General features: G+C 43.3%; 1 protein-coding gene across 1 annotated transcript; it reads left to right on the forward strand.

Annotated features, from left to right (window-relative positions):
- Positions 1-17140: 17140 nt before the first annotated feature.
- Positions 17141-18511, forward strand: LOC103649038 (uncharacterized). Its single transcript, XM_008673389.2, has one exon. It carries the CDS (start codon positions 17141-17143, stop codon positions 18509-18511), a length of 1371 nt encoding a protein of 456 aa, XP_008671611.1.
- The last annotated feature ends 740 nt before the right edge of the window (positions 18512-19251 follow it).

The raw sequence follows: 19251 nt of genomic DNA on the forward strand, positions 1-19251 counted from the left end.
CAGGGGTGTCAGCCGCGGTCGAACACGTGTTCCCGTTGCCTCTGCCCCTGTTCAAGCGCCGATTGGGAGCAAATCTTCGCGAATTTGGGCAAGATCACTGCAAGGGATTTGTTCACCGGACCAAGCTTTGTCTTTTGTGTATGGACGACGTGCGGTTTTAGGCTAGGGACAGGGAGTTGTAGCGTCACCAAGGTGCCAGTGTCAGAATGCCTGGTCCCGAGGTTGAGCTGCGCCAAAACCGTGTCAAATGGATTTGGTTTGAGTTCAAACTTTCCCAGAATGTGTTCAAGGTAATTTGGCACGACTTTGATATTTGGATCTTCTGGCTTTGAGTTTGGAAAAGCAGAGAACACAGATGATCTTTGAGAAGAGGTCTGAAATTCAGAAATTCAGAAATCTGAATTTCTCTAAGGGTTCATTGATCAAGGGCTGTTTTGGGGATTTAATTGAGTTATTTTGGCTAAGCCTTCTCAATCTTTCTTGTTGCTTAACAAATATACTTTAACTTATATAATTGGCTCAACTCAAAATTTTAAACTTTTCATTCCCTTTTCACATCTTCTTGAATTTTGTTCATGGGGTTTACTTAGGGTTTTGAATTAGGGTTGCACATTCTTATCTTTCAAAAGTCTCAATGGTTTTGATCATGACACTTTTAAGTATATACTTGGTGAATTCTTTCTCACTTAATTTGTTTTGTTGTTCATGCTTACTTTGGTTCACATAAAATGATGGTTCTTGGTTTGGCATTTGAGAAAAACCCTGAGTGACACTGGGGTGTCACAGCCTTCCCCCCTTAAAGGAATCTCGTCCCGAGATTCGGGCCAGAGTCCTCCCGGGGTGAAGCGAAGGGTGAGACTGATAGGAAAAAGGGTGATGATTGTTATTATTAGGGCAAAACTGCTCTTCGAATGTCATTCTCTTTGCAACTTCAGAAGGAAGTCTTTTTAAGTTTTACTTTATAGTTACTTCATTCTGAATTAAGATCATATTTTTGGAAATTAGATTCGAAAGGCAGGGGAAGGGGTTGGGGGTGATTACGTACCAGCTTCCTTAGGTAGGCAATCGGGGAAGTTGGATCTTAAGAATTCCTCGGTTTCCCAAAAGTAGCTTCCTCCTCTGAGTGATTACTCCACTGGACCTTGAACATCTTGATTGATTTAGCCCGAGTTGATCTTTCTTTGCAATCCAGAACCTTGGAGGGGTACTCTTGGTACGAGAGATCTGGCTCTATCTCCAATTCTGGCTCTGCTATGATCTCAGTCGGCAATCGAACACACTTCTTCAGCTGAGATACATGGAATACACTGTGAATGGCAGACATCCTTGAAGGTAACTTCAGCTTGTATGCCACGGGTCCACATGCTTCTGTGATCTCATAAGGTCCAATGTAACGAGGGGCTAGCTTTCCTTTGATCCCAAACCTCTGCACTCCCTTGGTGGGTGATACCTTGAGGTATACAAAACTTCCCACCTCGAATTGGAGAGGTTTCCTTCTTCTATCATGATAGCTCTTCTGCCTGGCCTGAGCAGCTTCTAGATTCTTCCTGATTAGCTTGACCTTCCTTTCGGCTTCAGTCACTAAGTCAGGTCCAAAAACTTCTCTTTCACCAGGCTGAGACCAATTGAGTGGTGTCCTGCACCTTCTTCCATAGAGAGCTTCAAAAGGTGCCATCTTTAGGCTAGATTGATAACTATTGTTATAAGCAAACTCTGCCAAGGAGAGGTGCTTATCCCAGTTCTTTCCACAATCGATCGCACAAGCTCTCAGCATATCCTCCAGAATCTGGTTTACCCTTTCCGTCTGACCATCAGTCTGTGGGTGGTAAGCTGAACTCCTGATTAGCTTGGTTCCCAAAGACTCTTGCAATTGTTCCCAAAATCTGGCAACAAATTGGGCTCCTCGATCAGAAACAATGGTCCGAGGTAATCCATGCAAACACACGATCCGGTCAATATACAATTCTGCATATTTCTGAGCCTTATCAGTGGTGTGCATAGGAAGGAAATGTGCTACTTTTGTCAATCGGTCCACAATAACCCAAATCGAATCATGATGACGAGAGGTGTTGGGCAGACCCACAATGAAATCCATGCTGATGTCGTCCCACTTCCACGAAGGTATGGACAGTGGTTGCAAGGCTCCAGCGGACTTCAAGTGGCTTGCCTTAATCCTCTGACAGGTGTCACACTCTGATACATACTGGGCTATCTCCCTCTTCATTCTGGTCCACCAGCACAAGGGCTTCAAATCATGGTACATCTTGGTGCTTCCCGGATGCATAGAGAATTTGGAGAGATGAGCCTCATCCAAAATTTTCCTCTTGAGATCCCGGTCCTTAGGAATCACCAATCTACTTTTGAACCATAATACACCTTTCTCATCCTGGCGGAAACAATTATACTTCTCAACCTTCTGATGGAGATTCTTCTTAATAATCTGCACTCCCTTGTCAATGAGCTGGGCCATGATAATCTGGTCTTGCAAAGCTGGCTCAACAGCCATTTGAGACAAAGAACCAGAAGGAATCACTTCAATTTGCATCTTGCTCAACTCATCACACAAGGTATTAATGCGAGAATCCATCAGAATACAATTGCATTGCAACTTCCGACTCAAGGCATCTGCTACCACATTAGCTTTCCCTGGGTGATAATGTACCTCCAGGTCATAATCCTTGATCAGCTCTAGCCATCTTCTCTGCCTCATGTTGAGATCAGCCTGAGTAAAAATGTACTTAAGGCTCTTATGATCAGTGAAGATGTTGCAGTGGGTTCCCATTAGATAGTGCCTCCACATCTTCAATGCATGAACCACTGCTGCTAACTCAAGGTCATGAGTGGGATAATTTTGCTCATGAGGCCTGAGTGCTCTTGAGGCATAAGCAATGACTCGGTTGTCTTGCATCAAGACACAACCTAGCGCGGTGCCAGAGGCATCACAATATACATCAAAAGGCTTGCTGCTGTCGGGTTGCGCCAATACTGGTGCTGTGGTCAGATGCCGCCTTAATGCATGGAAGGCATCTTCGCACTTCTGACTCCACACAAATTTGACTTCTTTCTTCAGCAACTCAGTAATAGGCTTCGCAATTCGAGAGAAGTCCGGAATAAATCTTCGGTAATAACCAGCCAATCCCAGAAAACTCCGAATCTGGCGAACAGTCGTTGGTGGCCTCCAGTTCATCACCTCTTGCACTTTGTCAGGATCAACAGCTATTCCAGCCTGAGAGATAGTGTGACCCAAGAATTTGATTTCCTTTAGCCAAAAATCACACTTGGATAGCTTGGCATAAAGGTGGTGCTCTCGCAGACGTTGAAGCACTACATGCAAATGCTCGGCATGTTCTTCTTCGTTCTTTGAGTACACCAGGATATCATCGATGAAAACCACCACGAACTTGTCCAATTCCGGCATAAAAACAGAATTCATCAGATACATGAAATATGCTGGTGCATTTGTCAGCCCGAACGACATCACCAAGAATTCATACAGCCCATATCTGGTTGAGAATGCCGTCTTCGGAATATCACTTGCTCGTATTTTGATCTGATGGTAGCCAGAGCGAAGGTCTATCTTGGAAAACACCTTGGCTCCGACCAACTGGTCAAAGAGAACATCAATACGAGGCAAAGGATACTTGTTCTTGATAGTTACCGCATTAAGAGGGCGGTAATCTATACACAGCCTCAAGCTTTCATCCTTCTTCTTCACAAACAGTGCTGGACATCCCCAAGGCGAAGTGCTTGGACGAATGAATCCATTATCCAGCAACTCTTGCAACTGCTTCTTCAACTCTGCCAACTCAGCGGGTGGCATTCGGTAGGGCCTCTTGGAAATTGGGGCCGTTCCCGGTTGCAACTCGATGGCGAACTCAATATCCCGGTCCGGTGGCATTCCCGGCAATTCATCAGGAAAGACATCTGCATACTCACAGACCACTGGGATCTTCTTCAGAGGTAGCTCCGTCATAGAGAAAGCACATGACTGAGAAGAACCCTGACTAGGCAGAATCAAAGTGAAATTCCCGCAGAAAGGAGAATTAACTTCCACGGTACGACTGGCTACATCAAGCACAACTTGGTGCAAGGTCATCCAATTTGCCCCTAGAATAATGTCCACATTTTCCAATCCCAATACAAGAAGAGTGGTTTTGATAATGTGGCTTCCCAGTTGAATAGGCACACTTTGGTTTAATTGATTAGTTGCAATTTTACCCCCAGGTGTGACTATCACGAATGACCCTTTTGAGTGAGAGAATGGCAGTTTGCAATTAGCACTGAACTTTTGGCTAATGAAACTATGAGATGCACCAGAATCAAACAGAATTAAAGCAGGTTGATTATAAACTGAAAAGGTACCGGTCATGATAGGAGCTCCTTCTGGCACTTCCTCTAGAGCAGTGAAGTTGAGCTTCCCTTGCCTGACTTGCACCTTCTGCTTTCTTCCCTTGTCTTGATTTGGTGCTGGCATCTACCTCTGCTGGTTCCTGGGACAATTCTTGGCATAGTGGCCCACATTGCCACAAGTGAAACACTTGTTCCCATTGCCCTGGCGGAACTGCTGTTGCTGCGGAGGCTGATTGTTCCTTGGGGCGGGAGCTGGGTAGCGGTTGGGTGCCGGCTGCTGCTGCTGAGGTGGCCTGATCACCCATCTTCCTGCCTGCTGCTGAAAACCCCTGCTCTGATTGTGAGAAACAATCCGGAACCTCTGAGCCTGAGCGGATGGTGCTGCCATTGGTGCCTTTCTCTTCTTCTCTGCCCGGTGAGCAACAATGCAATCCTCCTGAGAGATGGCCATGTTGACCAACTCATTGAAGCTATCAGCCCGGACAGTGTTGAGTCGTTCCCACAGCTTGGTATTGAGACCCCTACGGAAGCGATCCCTCTTCTTTTCATCAGAATCAGCATGGTACCCTGCATACTGGCATAAGTCGTTGAAGGCTTGCGCATACTGCAGTACCGTGCGGGTTCCTTGATTAAGGGCCAGAAATTCATTCAACTTCCGATCAAGAATGCCAGCTGGAATGTGGTGTCCTCTGAAGGCAGTCTTGAATTCCTCCCAAGACACCTCACGATCAGCGGGGAGCATAGCACGGAAGTGGTCCCACCAAGTCCGAGCAGGGCCGCGAAGCTGCTGTGCGGCGAAGCGAGCCTTGGCCTCATCAGGGCAGTCTCCTGTGAGGAGGGGAAACTTGGACTCGACGACGCGAAGCCATACGTCGGCGTCCAACGGATCCTCTGCCTTGGTGAACAAGGGCGGCTACGTGCTCAGAAACTCCTGGTATGTTGCCATAGCCGGAGGTCGCTGATGCTGGCCTCCACCATGATGCTGAGGGTGGGGCTGGCGCTGCAAGAGCTGTCGCAGAATCTCATTCTGCTGGGCCATCAGCTCCTGCACTGTGGGAGCTGGGGGAGGTGGCGGGGGAGCTTGCTCATTCTGCCCGCGACGCTGCCTAGCTGCCATCTGAAAACAGAGATTGTCGCCATTGTTATCCCAACTCACATTTCCGAACGACAAGATATCATCTCATACGGAAGGAAAATGCCATAATCATAATATTAGGTTCGAAATGAAGATAACACGGTGACAAGGATCCCACAGATATCAAAAGTTTACAGGGTTACATTAATCAGGGGAAGGTACCCACAAGCCTAGTCCAAAATGTGATACTACTAAGCTCGCATAGGTTTCTATCCGCCTAAAAACGTCGAAGCAACTGCTTAACCCTGAGCGGTGGAAGCGACACTGGATATGGGTGAAGGAGGCATCGCGGAGGTAGTCCCATTGGCACCAGGGGCTGGTCCTAGCTCCTCGGGAGCCTCTTCTCCCTCGCTTCCTGCTTCATTGGCCTCCATCTCCAGGTGGTGCATGTCCAAGTGGTCATTGGCTTCCTCGAGTTCCCTCTGCACATCGTGAAGCTGGTTCTCCAAGACATCAATAGTGTTGTCTCGGATCTCCACTTGCTGCTCCAGGGTAGCGATACGCTGGCTCAGCCTCTCCACCTGCAGATCCTTCTCCACCAACTCTGTGGATAGGTCGACCACAAAATCTTCCCGGCTGTCGAGAGTGAGCTTGGCAGTCTGAGCGGTGTTAGCAAGAAGTGTCATAGCATCGCTCTGAAGGGCCTGAAGGCGGTACAGCGCACTCATGCAATGAACAGTGACCCTCCCAACCAAGTCAGGATACATTGCCCACACATCCTTCACATGGCTCACGCGGTTACACCACATGGGATCATCCTTCTTCTCAGCAGGGAAGAGTCCCAAGGGGTGCATCACCATCTCCAGGGGATGGTAGCCACAGAAAGTCGTCAGAGTCTTCATGGCTGCTGCCTCAATGGTGTCGTCCGTCCTGAGTCCAATCGTCTTAGAGTCAAGAGAACGCCAACCCGGCTGAAGGGGATGAGCCTCCAAAGTTAGCCAGACCCGACAACGAGGTACCCGATGCTCCTCATACAACTGCACTGTGTACAAAGGGGGCGTAGGGTAACCGGCGGAGTTAAGTACTTCCCACAAGATGGAAGGAAAGCCATCGCGAGAGAGGAAGTCAGAACTGAAACGAGAGTCTCCTCCACTGGCGGGGGTGGGTGAATTCATTTGCGGAAGGGAATCAAAGATATAGATTATGGTGGAAGGAAAAAGAAAAAGAGAGCCCGGATGATTTTAAAGAAAAGGGGTTAGCTCAGATTTTAATTCCTCTTTGTGTTTTATAATGCATGCATGCTGTAAGAAACGTTGCCTCTCAAAAGAAAATAGGGTGCCTTTTTAGGGCATCCTTAAAAATATAAGTATTGGCCCACAGGGCCTACATAATTAGCCACCTATTTCTCCCTCTATGCCTAAGGCCTTTCGTCCTAGGTCTAGCGATCTAGTCCTGACGATCCGTAGTAGTTTCTAGGCAAGTTTTAGATTTTGAAAATCGGTATTCATGGTTTATTGTCCTTCTCTGTGGTGGAATTTGCTCCGATACCAGCTGTGGCAGAACCGCCCAAATTATTCCAGCTTAAGTGCCTAAGTCACGCCTCAGGGGCCGTAACACACTTAAATCGGAATAACCCGTCAGTCCCTCAGATCTAGTATGATGAAGCCACTTAACCAGGATCAAATCCCACAATCTCACTCGATGGTGAGTCACAGAAGAAATACAATAGAACAGGAAACCTCAAATTAAGTACTGAGTTATTACATAAATCGGAGTTTTTGAGTAGCAAATAAAGTTCATAAATTAAAGTGCAGCGGATAATCGATGTCGTCGGTACTGAGGAAATGGGCAAGGCCTAGCCCACTACTCCTCATGCTCCTCTCCTGCCGGAGCAACATCCCACTCGACCGTCCAACCCAGTGGCAGGGTGGTAGGCCAAGTCACACCATCAACCAATTCCTGCATGGTACCTGCAAAAATTGTGCCACAAGCAAGGCTGAGTATACTAATACTCAGCTAGACTTAACCGGTGTGAGGAGTCTACTCCTCTACCTCTAGACTATGCAGCTGTTTGGCTGAGGGGTTTGGTTTGCCAAAAGCACTAGCTGTTTCTAAAAGCAAATTTTAGCTTTTCAAATTCTATCATCATTAACTTAGCTAGATTTGCTCCTTCTAAGCATACATGGTAACAAGCATTTAGTTCAATCGACAAGTTACCTCATATAACCACATTTCACTTCTTACTCGATGCAGTACAAGGAATCAAGCAGTCTCATTAGCTGCGAGAAGCAGACGATTCGAATCGAGTTTTTAAACCTTGCAAGGTAAACCTAAACACACGTCAAGTCAGGGTACTCTGACCCCACACAAGACAACCGTCCCCATCGATTCCCCGTTCGCGTCCAGGCCTCACCGCCTTGGCATACAATGCTCCACTGACCCCGGCTGCCGCCGTGCAGTGACCGCACTTGTACCCACCATAGCTAGCATGGGAGACCCAGTCTCAGGTCGCATGAGGGATAAAGTCCGCGCCCGGCTTCACTCAGGTACTAGGTTTACCGGTTACCATTTTTCCCGGCATGTGCTTAGTACGTTCAAAAGCTTGACTCAGGTATCCACACATTAATCCTTAATTCATTTTTCCCGTCTCATGGACAAGGCATCCTCCCTAGATCCAAGTCCATAGACCAACATAAATCCCGTTATCAAGATGAATACAATCAATTCCTGACCTCGCGCGAGTGCTAGAAAAATCACTCGACTTCTACCGAGATCCTGATTAGCAAGCAGCTACTCGACCTAGCATACTAGTATTCATCTCAAAAAGGAATCCTAAGTTCATGCAACTAGAGGTTTCAAGCAACTCCTACACTTAAGTGCACATTGCAATCCTACAAGCATTAAGTGTAGTAAAGTAGCATATAATAACATGGTTATGCATAAGATCGGGGCTTGCCTTCAATTGCTGGGGCTGCGGGGAGATCCTCAATAGCAGCCTCTGAAGCCTGCTCCTGGTCCTCCTCTTGGACAGGTCCTTGCTCGGGGATGAGCACGTACTCTCCGTCGGCAAGATTACAATCTAATGAATGCAATGCATAAGATATAGGCATGATATGATATGTGCTTTTAGAAATTACAACTTTAAAGGGGTATGATCTTTTGAGTTTAAACAAGTTAACTTTACTTATGTAAAACCCTTGGGTGGTATACTTGGTAAATTGGGTTAAACTTAGCTAAGGTAAGTGGTAGGTTTATTTTTTGGGGTTCCACTGAATTATTTTTAAGTCTTAGGGAGAATTGGTAAGTTCTCAAGTTAGACTCATTGGGATGAGGTTCATTCCTTCCTTTTATTCTTTTAATGTTTTGGAGTAGGTTTGAACTACAAGTTGCTTTTATAAAATTCCAAAAATTCTGCAAAAATTACAGTGGCTTGTTACTGGTGTATGATTCTCTGTCACAAAATTTGGGGGTCAGAAGGTGAATGGTTTTCTCTGGACAAAATTACCAAATTTTAGGGCAGAAGGGGTGCTTTGAACTACAACTATTATTTAACAGTGGGTAATTCTCTGAACCTCATTTTTGCTGGCTTTTAGGTGTTATAACATGACTTGATACAAATTTCTAGTCATTAATACCTTTTAATTATTTTTCTATGGTTTTCTCAAGTTTCTAGTCAAATGGGTGCTTTCTACTAACACTATATTTGAAAAACATCAAACAACAGAGTTCTTATTTTTCTTAGTTGGTATTTTGTGCAAGAGCAATCATTCTGAAGTTTGGCTTCTTTTTGCTTAAGGGAAGGGGTGGTTTGCATTATTTGAATTAAGTGGTCTTTCTCTTTAATCACTAGCAAAAGGTATGAGTTTACTACTTCTTCATGGGTTTGCATTTTTCTCTGGTGGATTGTCCCATCAGGGACTTAGCTAATTTTTGGTTGCCCATTGTCACATTAATAGGGGTTGTTCATGATTTATTTGGAAAATGCCTTATTATCACTTTGCATTTAATTTCCTTTCTTAAAGAGTTGGGCTGGGGTGCTCTGTATTTTTGTAGTGGGGCTCTGGTGGTTATAAGTTCACTGGATTTTTATTAATCACTTTGGTTATAGTTTTGCAATTCTAATAATTGATTTTCAGTCTATATAAGGCTAATTAAAGCATCTTAATTAAAAACTGGTCCAAATTAATGGTCTCTGCATTTTTCCTAGGTTCTTTGTTGCATAAGTAAACTAGGAAAAATATTATTAATCACTGTTCATTAATTTCTAATGCCTTTCTGATTTCCTCTAAGTTTTGGACAAAATAGCTTTAAATGAATAACTACATCATATTTTCCAATGCTGGGGTTCCCACTATTTTTAAACAGTGTCTAAACAAGGTATAAACACCTACAAATTTTCTTAAGCTCAGCACAAAAGAAAAACTAATTTTCCTTAATTAAACAAGGTTTAGGGGGTTTCTGTTTTTAATTTTAAACTCTAAAATTTAGAACAGAAAGCATAGGGTTCACTATTTTTAAATGACAGATTACAATATTCCAGAGCTAGTAAAATTGGTTTGACAACTTTTTATTAAGATTTCATCAAGTTATGGATTTTCTAAGTTCTCTGGTCATTTTAAAAAGAATAACAGAATTGATTAAATGGAAATCCACTTTGCACTGGGGTCCCTGGCGGTTTTCTAAGTTTTCCTTCGCGAATCAGTCCTTAGGTTACTATTCACATGAGTCGCTGACATTACAGAAAACCCCTCGGGTTCTACAGAACCTAACCCGAGGTCCTTCTTTTACCTTAAACAGTAGCCGCGGCGAAGAAAAGGGCGGAGGGGCTTACCGGCGGCGAGACTGTTCCGGTGAAGAGGTCGAGGGTGAAGGGGAGGTCGCGGGGATCACAACGGTGTGCGGAACACCGTCGGAGATGGCCGGAGTCGGTCGGTCCACGCGCGCAGGCGGGAATGCTCGTCGGCGGCGAGGAGACCGGCCTGGTCACGGCGAGGTAGTTCAATTAAATAGGTCAGGGAGGTCCACGGGATGCCAGAGAAGACATGAGCGAAAGGAATTGGGCGGAAACTCACTGGATAGCTCGGTCCACGCGCGGCGGCGGAAGACCGAAGTCCGGTGAGGTCGATCTCGGGCCTCCGGTGAAGTCCGGTCGGGTCCGAGGGCTTGGCAAGCTTCACGGGCTACTGGCGGAGCTAGCCGAAGCACTGGCTTGCCCGGAAGATGGCTGGGGTGGGCTGGCCACGGTGGCCGAAGCTCTGGCGGCAATGGCGGGCGGAATTAAGCTCGCCGGAGCTAAGGGGAAGTGGCTGGCCGGTGAGGGTGAGTGCGGGGCGAAGTGGGGCGCGCTTGGGAAGGCTTTATAGGCGCGGCGCGGTGCACGGGCGGTCGTGGACCGGCGAGTGCGCGCGGGCGTGCACGGGGAAGGCGCGGTGCGCGAACGGGCGTGAACCAGGGGTGTTAGCCGCGGTCGAACACGTGTTCCCGTTGCCTCTGCCCCTGTTCAAGCGCCGATTGGGAGCAAATCTTCGCGAATTTGGGCAAGATCACTGCAAGGGATTTGTTCACCAGACCAAGCTTTGTCTTTTGTGTATGGACGACGTGCGGTTTTAGGCTAGGGACAGGGAGTTGTAGCGTCACCAAGGTGCCAGTGTCAGAATGCCTGGTCCCGAGGTTGAGCTGCGCCAAATCCGTGTCAAATGGATTTGGTTTGAGTTCAAACTTTCCCAGAATGTGTTCAAGGTAATTTGGCACGACTTTGATATTTGGATCTTCTGGCTTCGAGTTTGGAAAAGCAGAGAACACAGATGATCTTTGAGAAGAGGTCTGAAATTCAGAAATTCAGAAATCTGAATTTCTCTAAGGGTTCATTGATCAAGGGCTGTTTTGGGGATTTAATTGAGTTATTTTGGCTAAGCCTTCTCAATCTTTCTTGTTGCTTAACAAATATACTTTAACTTATATAATTGGCTCAACTCAAAATTTTAAACTTTTCATTCCCTTTTCACATCTTCTTGAATTTTGTTCATGGGGTTTACTTAGGGTTTTGAATTAGGGTTGCACATTCTTATCTTTCAAAAGTCTCAATGGTTTTGATCATGACACTTTTAAGTATATACTTGGTGAATTCTTTCTCACTTAATTTGTTTTGTTGTTCATGCTTACTTTGGTTCACATAAAATGATGGTTCTTGGTTTGGCATTTGAGAAAAACCCTGAGTGACACTGGGGTGTCACATAAATGAATTCAATTGAAATTTTGTCAACTATAAAGTTGCATAACTTTTTAAGATCTACAACTTCTATTTTGATAGTTTCTACATCCGAGGCCATTTACAAAAAAAAATGAAACTTCACACGAATTTTTCTATGATAAGATTGTTTCAAATCAAAAAATTGTCAATTACAAAGTTTCATTGCATTTCAAGACCTACAACTTTTATTTTGATGAATTTTCTATCCGAGGTAGTTTGAAAATTTTAAATTTCAAACATAGTTTTGCATGACAAGATGATTTCAAATCAAAATATTGGCAACTACAAAGTTTCATAACTTTTCAAGACCTACAACTTTCGTGTTGGTGGTTTTTCCATTCGAGGGTTTTCAAAATTCAAATTTTAAAAATTTAAATTCATACGTAGTTGTCGTTGACAAGATGACTTCAAATGAAAAAGTTGCCAACTACAAAATTATATAACTTCTCAAGGTCTACAAAAGTTTATTTTAGTTTTTTGGTCATTTGTTCATCCCACATGATGGTTCTAACATTATTCATAAATCTAAAACATCTTTCTTGTGGTTTAATAAACTACGAGAGATATATAGGTTTTACGAACAAATTTACTTTTATTTTGTGATATGAAGAAATGATCAAAATATAAATTGTACATCTTGATGAGTTATACAAATTTGTAGTTGAATTTTTTTCATTTGAATTAATTTACTGCTTTAAAATGTTATTTTTAAATTGTCTTTGCCTAATGTTGAAAAAAACACTCGGCAAAGAAACTCTTTGTTGAGTGTCAAAAATAAAACACTTGGCAAGAAATTTCTTTGCCGAGTGTTTTTTGTACCAAGGATTTTTGCGTGGCACTCGACAAATTATTTGACACTTAGCAAAGAGCCGGATTCCGGTAGTGATAGAGTGTACGTACAATCGCACTTATCATAGATTCAACATCAACGATACAACCTTTATCATATATATTAACGAACTATTAATAGAAAATATTAATTAGACAATTTGATCACCTAGTGCCACTAGGTATTAGAATTATTTGCATTGCATATAGGCCTAGTGACACACTTGAAGACCAGAAGAAAATGTTTATTAAAAACACTTTGAGAATAATAATTGTGCTATAATATGTTTGAAGAAATATTTGAGATTTAGCACACTTGAGAAGTAATGAGGAAGTGCTCACCATATAGTTTTTTAGCAGGCACCAAACTTGTCCAACGGTACATAGGATTAGAGATGGCAATGGGTACCCGCTACACGAAACCCGGTGTGTTTTTGTTCTATTAGGGTATGGGTTTGGGTCAATTTCTCTACCTATGGGTTTGGTAATGGGTTCAAATGGAAACCCAACGGGTACGTGGCCATGGGTTTATTCTTTCACTACCCATACCCGCAAACCCATGGGTTTTTAAAACCCGCCTTAAAATCAACATTCCTTATAAATATGTCTCATAATATTATTAATTGAATATGTTCTAATTGAAAGAAACTTCATGTAACAAATTTAAGCTAAAATTAGTTATCACTTACTCCTTTTATCCTAACTTATTAATATATTGGTTGTCATTTACATGATGAATTATTTTTTATGTCGATGTTAGTGGGTATGGGAAACCCGTTGGGTACCCAAAACCCGCATGGGCATGGGTTTGGGCAAAATTTTATACCCGTCATGGATATGGATTTTTTAGCGGGTGTATTTTTTCTTCGCGGGTATGGGTTTGGGCAAGTAATACCCAGCGGGTTTTTACCCATTGCCATCTCTACATAGGATACGAGGCATGCTCACTCATTAGACGTGTCCGGTACAACACTATATGGCACACCAGATAGGGAACTCATGGATCAAGAATTTTGATACACTGGCTCTAATATTTACTAAATGTGTATGGTGTAGCACAGAATACTATATCAAATAAAGCACTCAGAACATGTAAATTGTGCTATCTGATCTGACACGCAAGGTGAGAGCACCTAATCTAAACAAAGGTAATAAGGGTATATACAGGGAAAAGACACTAAAACGGTTCTCCAAACACAAGAGACAATTAAGAGACTATTATAAAATAAAGTGTCTATAAATATAGTCTATTAATAAATAGAAAAGTAAATATGTTTGTACAACGTCGAATCGATAGAACAGACGACGAATTCGTACAGTAGGAGGTGAGGTGTCTGTTGCTACTTAGGTTACAAGCTAGAGATGTCTCTTCACTGAGAGACGGCTCCGCGATTTTTTAAATACTCATTTTAAACATCTCAAGAACCTCTACATTAAACATCAATGTGCATGCCCTAACTAGTTTGTAATAGTCGTGAAGACATGTGTCTGGTGAACTAGACATGTGTAGTGTCCCCAATTTCAGCCCACCAAGTGGTAACGTTTGGATTTCAATGTGGATCTATAAATGTACCATTTGGCCGGCTTTAGTTATCGTCCCTTAAACTCCAAACACTTGCGGGCATCTTTTGAGGTTAGAAAAAACACGCTCCACTCACATAGAGTAACTCCAAAAGAACGTATAAATTAACCCCAAAATAGATATTAATCAAGAATAGTGGTTTTTCTTACTCCAACAGCTCCATCATTCTTCCCCAAAAAAAAATAGCGTCTCGCATCCACAGCCTCCTCTCTAGAGATGGCAATGGGTACCCGAAACCCGAATACCCGACAGGTTTTACCCGATATGAAGATGGGTACGGATGATTTCTCTACCCGCGGGTATGTTAATGGGTAAAAATCTCTACCCGTTGGGTAGACGTGTACGAGTACGGGTTGGAACTACCCATACCCGTCTAACCATGGGTAAAATATACCCGCATCAATACCACTATAACGTCTAATAGAGCTCATCTTAGTTAAAATAAAACCCTTCTCTAGCTATCATTTGTCTAGATACCAAGTTATGTAATCATATGATTTGTTATATGTGAAGTTTAAGTTATTTTTGTATGTTTATTTAATATTTTGAGTGAATGGTATATTGGAATTTAAGACTTTCCTAACGGGTATGGGTTACCCGACGGATAAAAATACCCGCGCGGGTACGGGTATGGGTAAGATTTTATACCCGCGAGCATATATGGGTAACCCGACGGGTAGAATTTTTTTTATGGGTACGGGTATAGAATGGTACTACCCGATGGTTATGTACCCGTTGCCATCCCTACTCCTCTCCCTCATATTTGGTGTGTTCCATCCCTCCCCAATATATTCCTCAACGTATCAGATCATCCACGGCCTCCCGACGACTGTACAGATTGCGCCACATGTCACATTTAAAGGAACTGTTGGAGTACCCATCATAATTCACTCTTAAATTTTTTTAGCCTGCTCAATAATCAATTTTTGGGGTAAAATTTCTAACATCATTTTAGAGTTGCTCTTATATCTTAGAAATTATCGTTCGGGTGAGATTGGAGAGCTCCTAGTGTATTGTATATAGATTTGCACTTATGGCACTAGTGGAGTGACTTAGTCTGCTTATACTCTTTTTACACTACTACAAATTATGTTATACGAGGCAATTAATTTTCAGTTATTAAGATGCCTATGAATTGTTCAAATTTGATGGAGTTATAAAAGATGTCCCACTTTTAAAATGGTTGTAAAGCGTCTTAAATAATATTATATAAGACAATTTTTAATTTATAACCGTCAACCTTTAAACCAAGTGAATTAGCCACTCTAATGCACAGTTTTGAACCACTGCGCCACCTTTGTTGTTTTGTTAGAAGAAACAATTAACAATCCTTCTCTCTTTTAACACACGCGTCTCATACCTCCAGACTCCACTAGGCCTCCGACATTCTGCCCTCGTATTCCAACAAAGTTTGGTGTGGCCCACAGAGCAAAACAATTAAACAATACAACATCGGCCATCCTCTGCCTCCACGATGACACCGAAGCAACCGCTCAGTCAGCTCCACGACCTCCACTTCTTCCGCTTCGACGCCATAGATCTCGCCATTGGCAACCTCCCCTCCGCAGTCGCAGCTGAGTTGACTGTGCGCGCCACCGCAAGCAGTGACGGGAGGAAAATTGCCCCTTCTCTGGCTCTGGCTCTGTTCCCCTCCGGCACTTCGCCCCCGCCCTCTTTCTTGCAAAACGACACCCTAATTTTGTCGAGGAATGAACTCTGTTCGGTGACCATTACGATCTCAGTCAGTTCGGTCACCACAGATGCACAGACTTTGTTCTCTAACGAAAATCATCCTCTGTTACTCTCCAACCTACCAGTTGTATCTCCTCCACTCCACCGAAATGTCATTGTCTGCACCGAGGCTGTTAGTAACTTCCAGTTGCTTTGCTTCTGCTAATGAAGTCTCAAGATTAATTGATTTATTCTTGTATGCTTCAAGCTTCCTGGAAAGCTCATCAGTTTTCACAGACCAACTACTATACAATGCAGGGTGTAAACACCTCATGTGTTCTACCACAAAGATGACCAGCTACCTTATACATAGAGACAGTGACACACTAATTCATGAAAGCTAATTTCAGGAGCACCTTCTGAAACTTAGGGGGTGTTTGGTTTAAGGAATCAATACATCCAAATTGAAGTGGTGCATCATGAGTTCATTCCTCAAATTTGGTGGGATGACCCCATTCCTCATATTAGTACCAACTAAGTAACTATGAGGAATGAGGTGGTGATGGATCAACTCATTCCATTTCACAAACCAAACAAAAATAGTGAGGAGTGAGAAGATGATGGAATAGTTCATTTCTCAAACCAAACACCCTATTAATTCATTAGCCCAAAATACTAGCAATAAGTTAACCTCAAAAATCATCGACCAATAGAAGACCAATTGAGTCGAAAATGGAAATATTTCCATCAAGCTTTGTCTGCCACAGAATTGACCATCTACTTTGAGCATACAACAATAATTTATCATAAGCATAGAAAGGAAAAAGGATATTAGAATGCTTCACGATGGCCTCTAGAAAGCCAGGACATAAATCTGAGTACATATGTTGATACTAGGTGAGTGCCCGTGTGTTGCAACGGGAACATATAATATCATGGTAATTTATGTACATCTAGACAGTGTTAGGTAATATATGAAAAAAAACAATATATATATAAATAAAACAAATGGTCAAAGGATAATGTGTTAGGTCAAATTTGTCTGGTGGTTGAGATAGCCAAGAGGATTGATCGACATTTGATGGATGTCATTCATAAACGGTGCCGATTTAAGGACCACTTCCTTGCTATTAAGCGTTACTTGCTTCTTGGGCAGGGTGATTTTGTCCAATATCTTATGGACGTTGTTGGCCCCGAATTATCAGAGCCAGCAAATAGGATTAGCTCCTTCCAATTGGCTGGCTTGCTTGAGACTACAATCCGAGCATCCAATGCACAATATAATGTGCCTCCACTTATTTGTCTCATTTTCAGATATCTGCATTTTGAAGTTTGGTAAATAGCACTATTATTTGTTCCAAGAATTTTGGGAGTTACTGGCATAATGGAATTCTCAAAGAAAGGGCAGGCACCCATGCCAAACAACATCGGACTACAACCACTGCCCTCTTCAAATGTCCAATCTAATCAAATAGAGTATCCATCTATGTTTTATCCATCATCATTGCCTGGTGACTGGAGTTTATATATGGGAACCTCAGTACCAGTTAGCTCATATTATATTGTCCCCGTGAATCAGCAATCAGTCCAGCTAGGTGCTTCGAGGCCAGAGGTTTCATGTCCGGCACAACCTTTGCTAAGTAGGGTATCATTGAGGCCACCCCAGCAGGTGCTAAATATTCAAACATCTTTTCCAGCAATGGCTAGATTACAATCCTCACCATCTATGGCAGGCAGGAAATCACAACAGAAAGTTGCTTGTCCAAAGGTTCAAATGCTGAAATCTCTATCATTCCAGTCATCTAATAAGCGGTCTGCACAGAAGGAGCCAACGTCAAAGGTCCAGCATCATCAACTTGAATCTGTTAGGTCCAAGTTCAGGGAGTCACTTATTGCTGCGCTGAGTTTGGATTCGGATCAGCAGAATAGGAGTCAATCTCCTGATAATGTGCAGTCTGATGGTTCTACAGATAAATTCAAACCGGCAGCAGGAGATGTGGTACAGGATTTAGTGGCAAACACATCAAAAGATGTGTGCACAACCAATTCAGGTATAGCCACAACTGTAGCTCCTAGTAGATGTGAGGAAAATGAGAAGTTAATCAGTGATTTAGCTTCACAGATGACCATGAGTATCAATGATGGCATGCAGCAACCGTCAAATCAGGTTTCTTCAGAAGACGACTTATTAGGTCAGTGTATGGTTGCAGAAGAACTTTTGCAAGGTCACGGGCTTAGTTGGGTTTCTGATCATGTTGTTGGGATTTCTAAACCTAACGCAGAACCTAATGATTTAAAAAGTCTGCGAACTTCTGATGTGGAGTCTGAGTCAAAAAGAATGAAGTCTGCTAATGAATTAGCAATGGATGAGGAGAAATTTAATCAAAGGCCTGAAAGTTTGGCGTTTAGAATTGAAGAGGAGCCGTTCAAATTGTTTCGTGGGGTAAATAAGAAGTACAAGGAAAAGGGCAGATCTCTTTTGTTTAATTTGAAAGACAAAAGCAACCCTGAGCTAAGAGAGAGGGTTTCGTCTGGAGATATTGCGCCTGAACGCCTTTGTTCAATGACTACAGCCTCCAAAGAACTCTCAGAGTGGCGGCTGGCTAAAGTTGAGGAGTTTGCACAGATGGTTGTCCTTCCGAATATGGAGGTTGACCCAAGGAGTTTGGTTAGAAAAACTCACAAGGGAGAGTTCCAAGTTGAAGTCGAAGAACCAGATGGAACTGAAATGTATATTTATAATAAATTAATTTAAGGACAAAAATATAAATACGTTGAAATGCAATAGACATACAAATGGCTTGTAGACAAAAGCAAAGAGACACAAGGGCAAACAGTGCAAATGAATAATTGACCAAGTGTTCGTATTTTCCAAGCTGGAAGTTTGGCATTAGTGTTGCAGAAGTTGTACCAAATGATTACTCTTGGTCTTACATTTCCCAAACTGCAAGCCATCTTACAGCTACAGCAGATAGATTCACTTGCGGACCATAACGATAGAGCGAATGTATACACGTTAATACATATCCTATGACCCAAACGTAACACTCGGGATAAAACTACAAGTTGCAGAAATCCACACTAATCAGATGCGCCTCCGCAGAACATCAGTGAATTCAGTTGCACGCATCAAAGCGCACGATGGTGGCTCTATATTCGCCTTCTAGTCAGAATCACATGCACCAGCAAACCATTCCACCGAGTACTTGTACTTCAATTCCATCGCAGTCGCAACCTAACATTCATGGGAACCTCTCCAGGAAACTAACCCAGACCGGGTCGTACCCCTCGAGCTCACCCGATACGGAAAAGCTACAGCAAAGGCGGGTGACAGATCTGGCGCGAGGGCGCCCTTGGCGCGAGGGTTTGTTGTGGGTGTGAGCGGCGGGCGGAGAGCGTTACCGGGACCATGAATATGATGCGGACGATGAACCGCTGGTAGATGGGCTCGACGTAGTGGAGGAGGTGGCGGTAGATGTGCGTGAGCGCGACCAC

This window comes from Zea mays, chromosome 2 (assembly GCF_902167145.1).
Source record: "Zea mays cultivar B73 chromosome 2, Zm-B73-REFERENCE-NAM-5.0, whole genome shotgun sequence".
NCBI lineage: Eukaryota > Viridiplantae > Streptophyta > Magnoliopsida > Poales > Poaceae > Zea > Zea mays.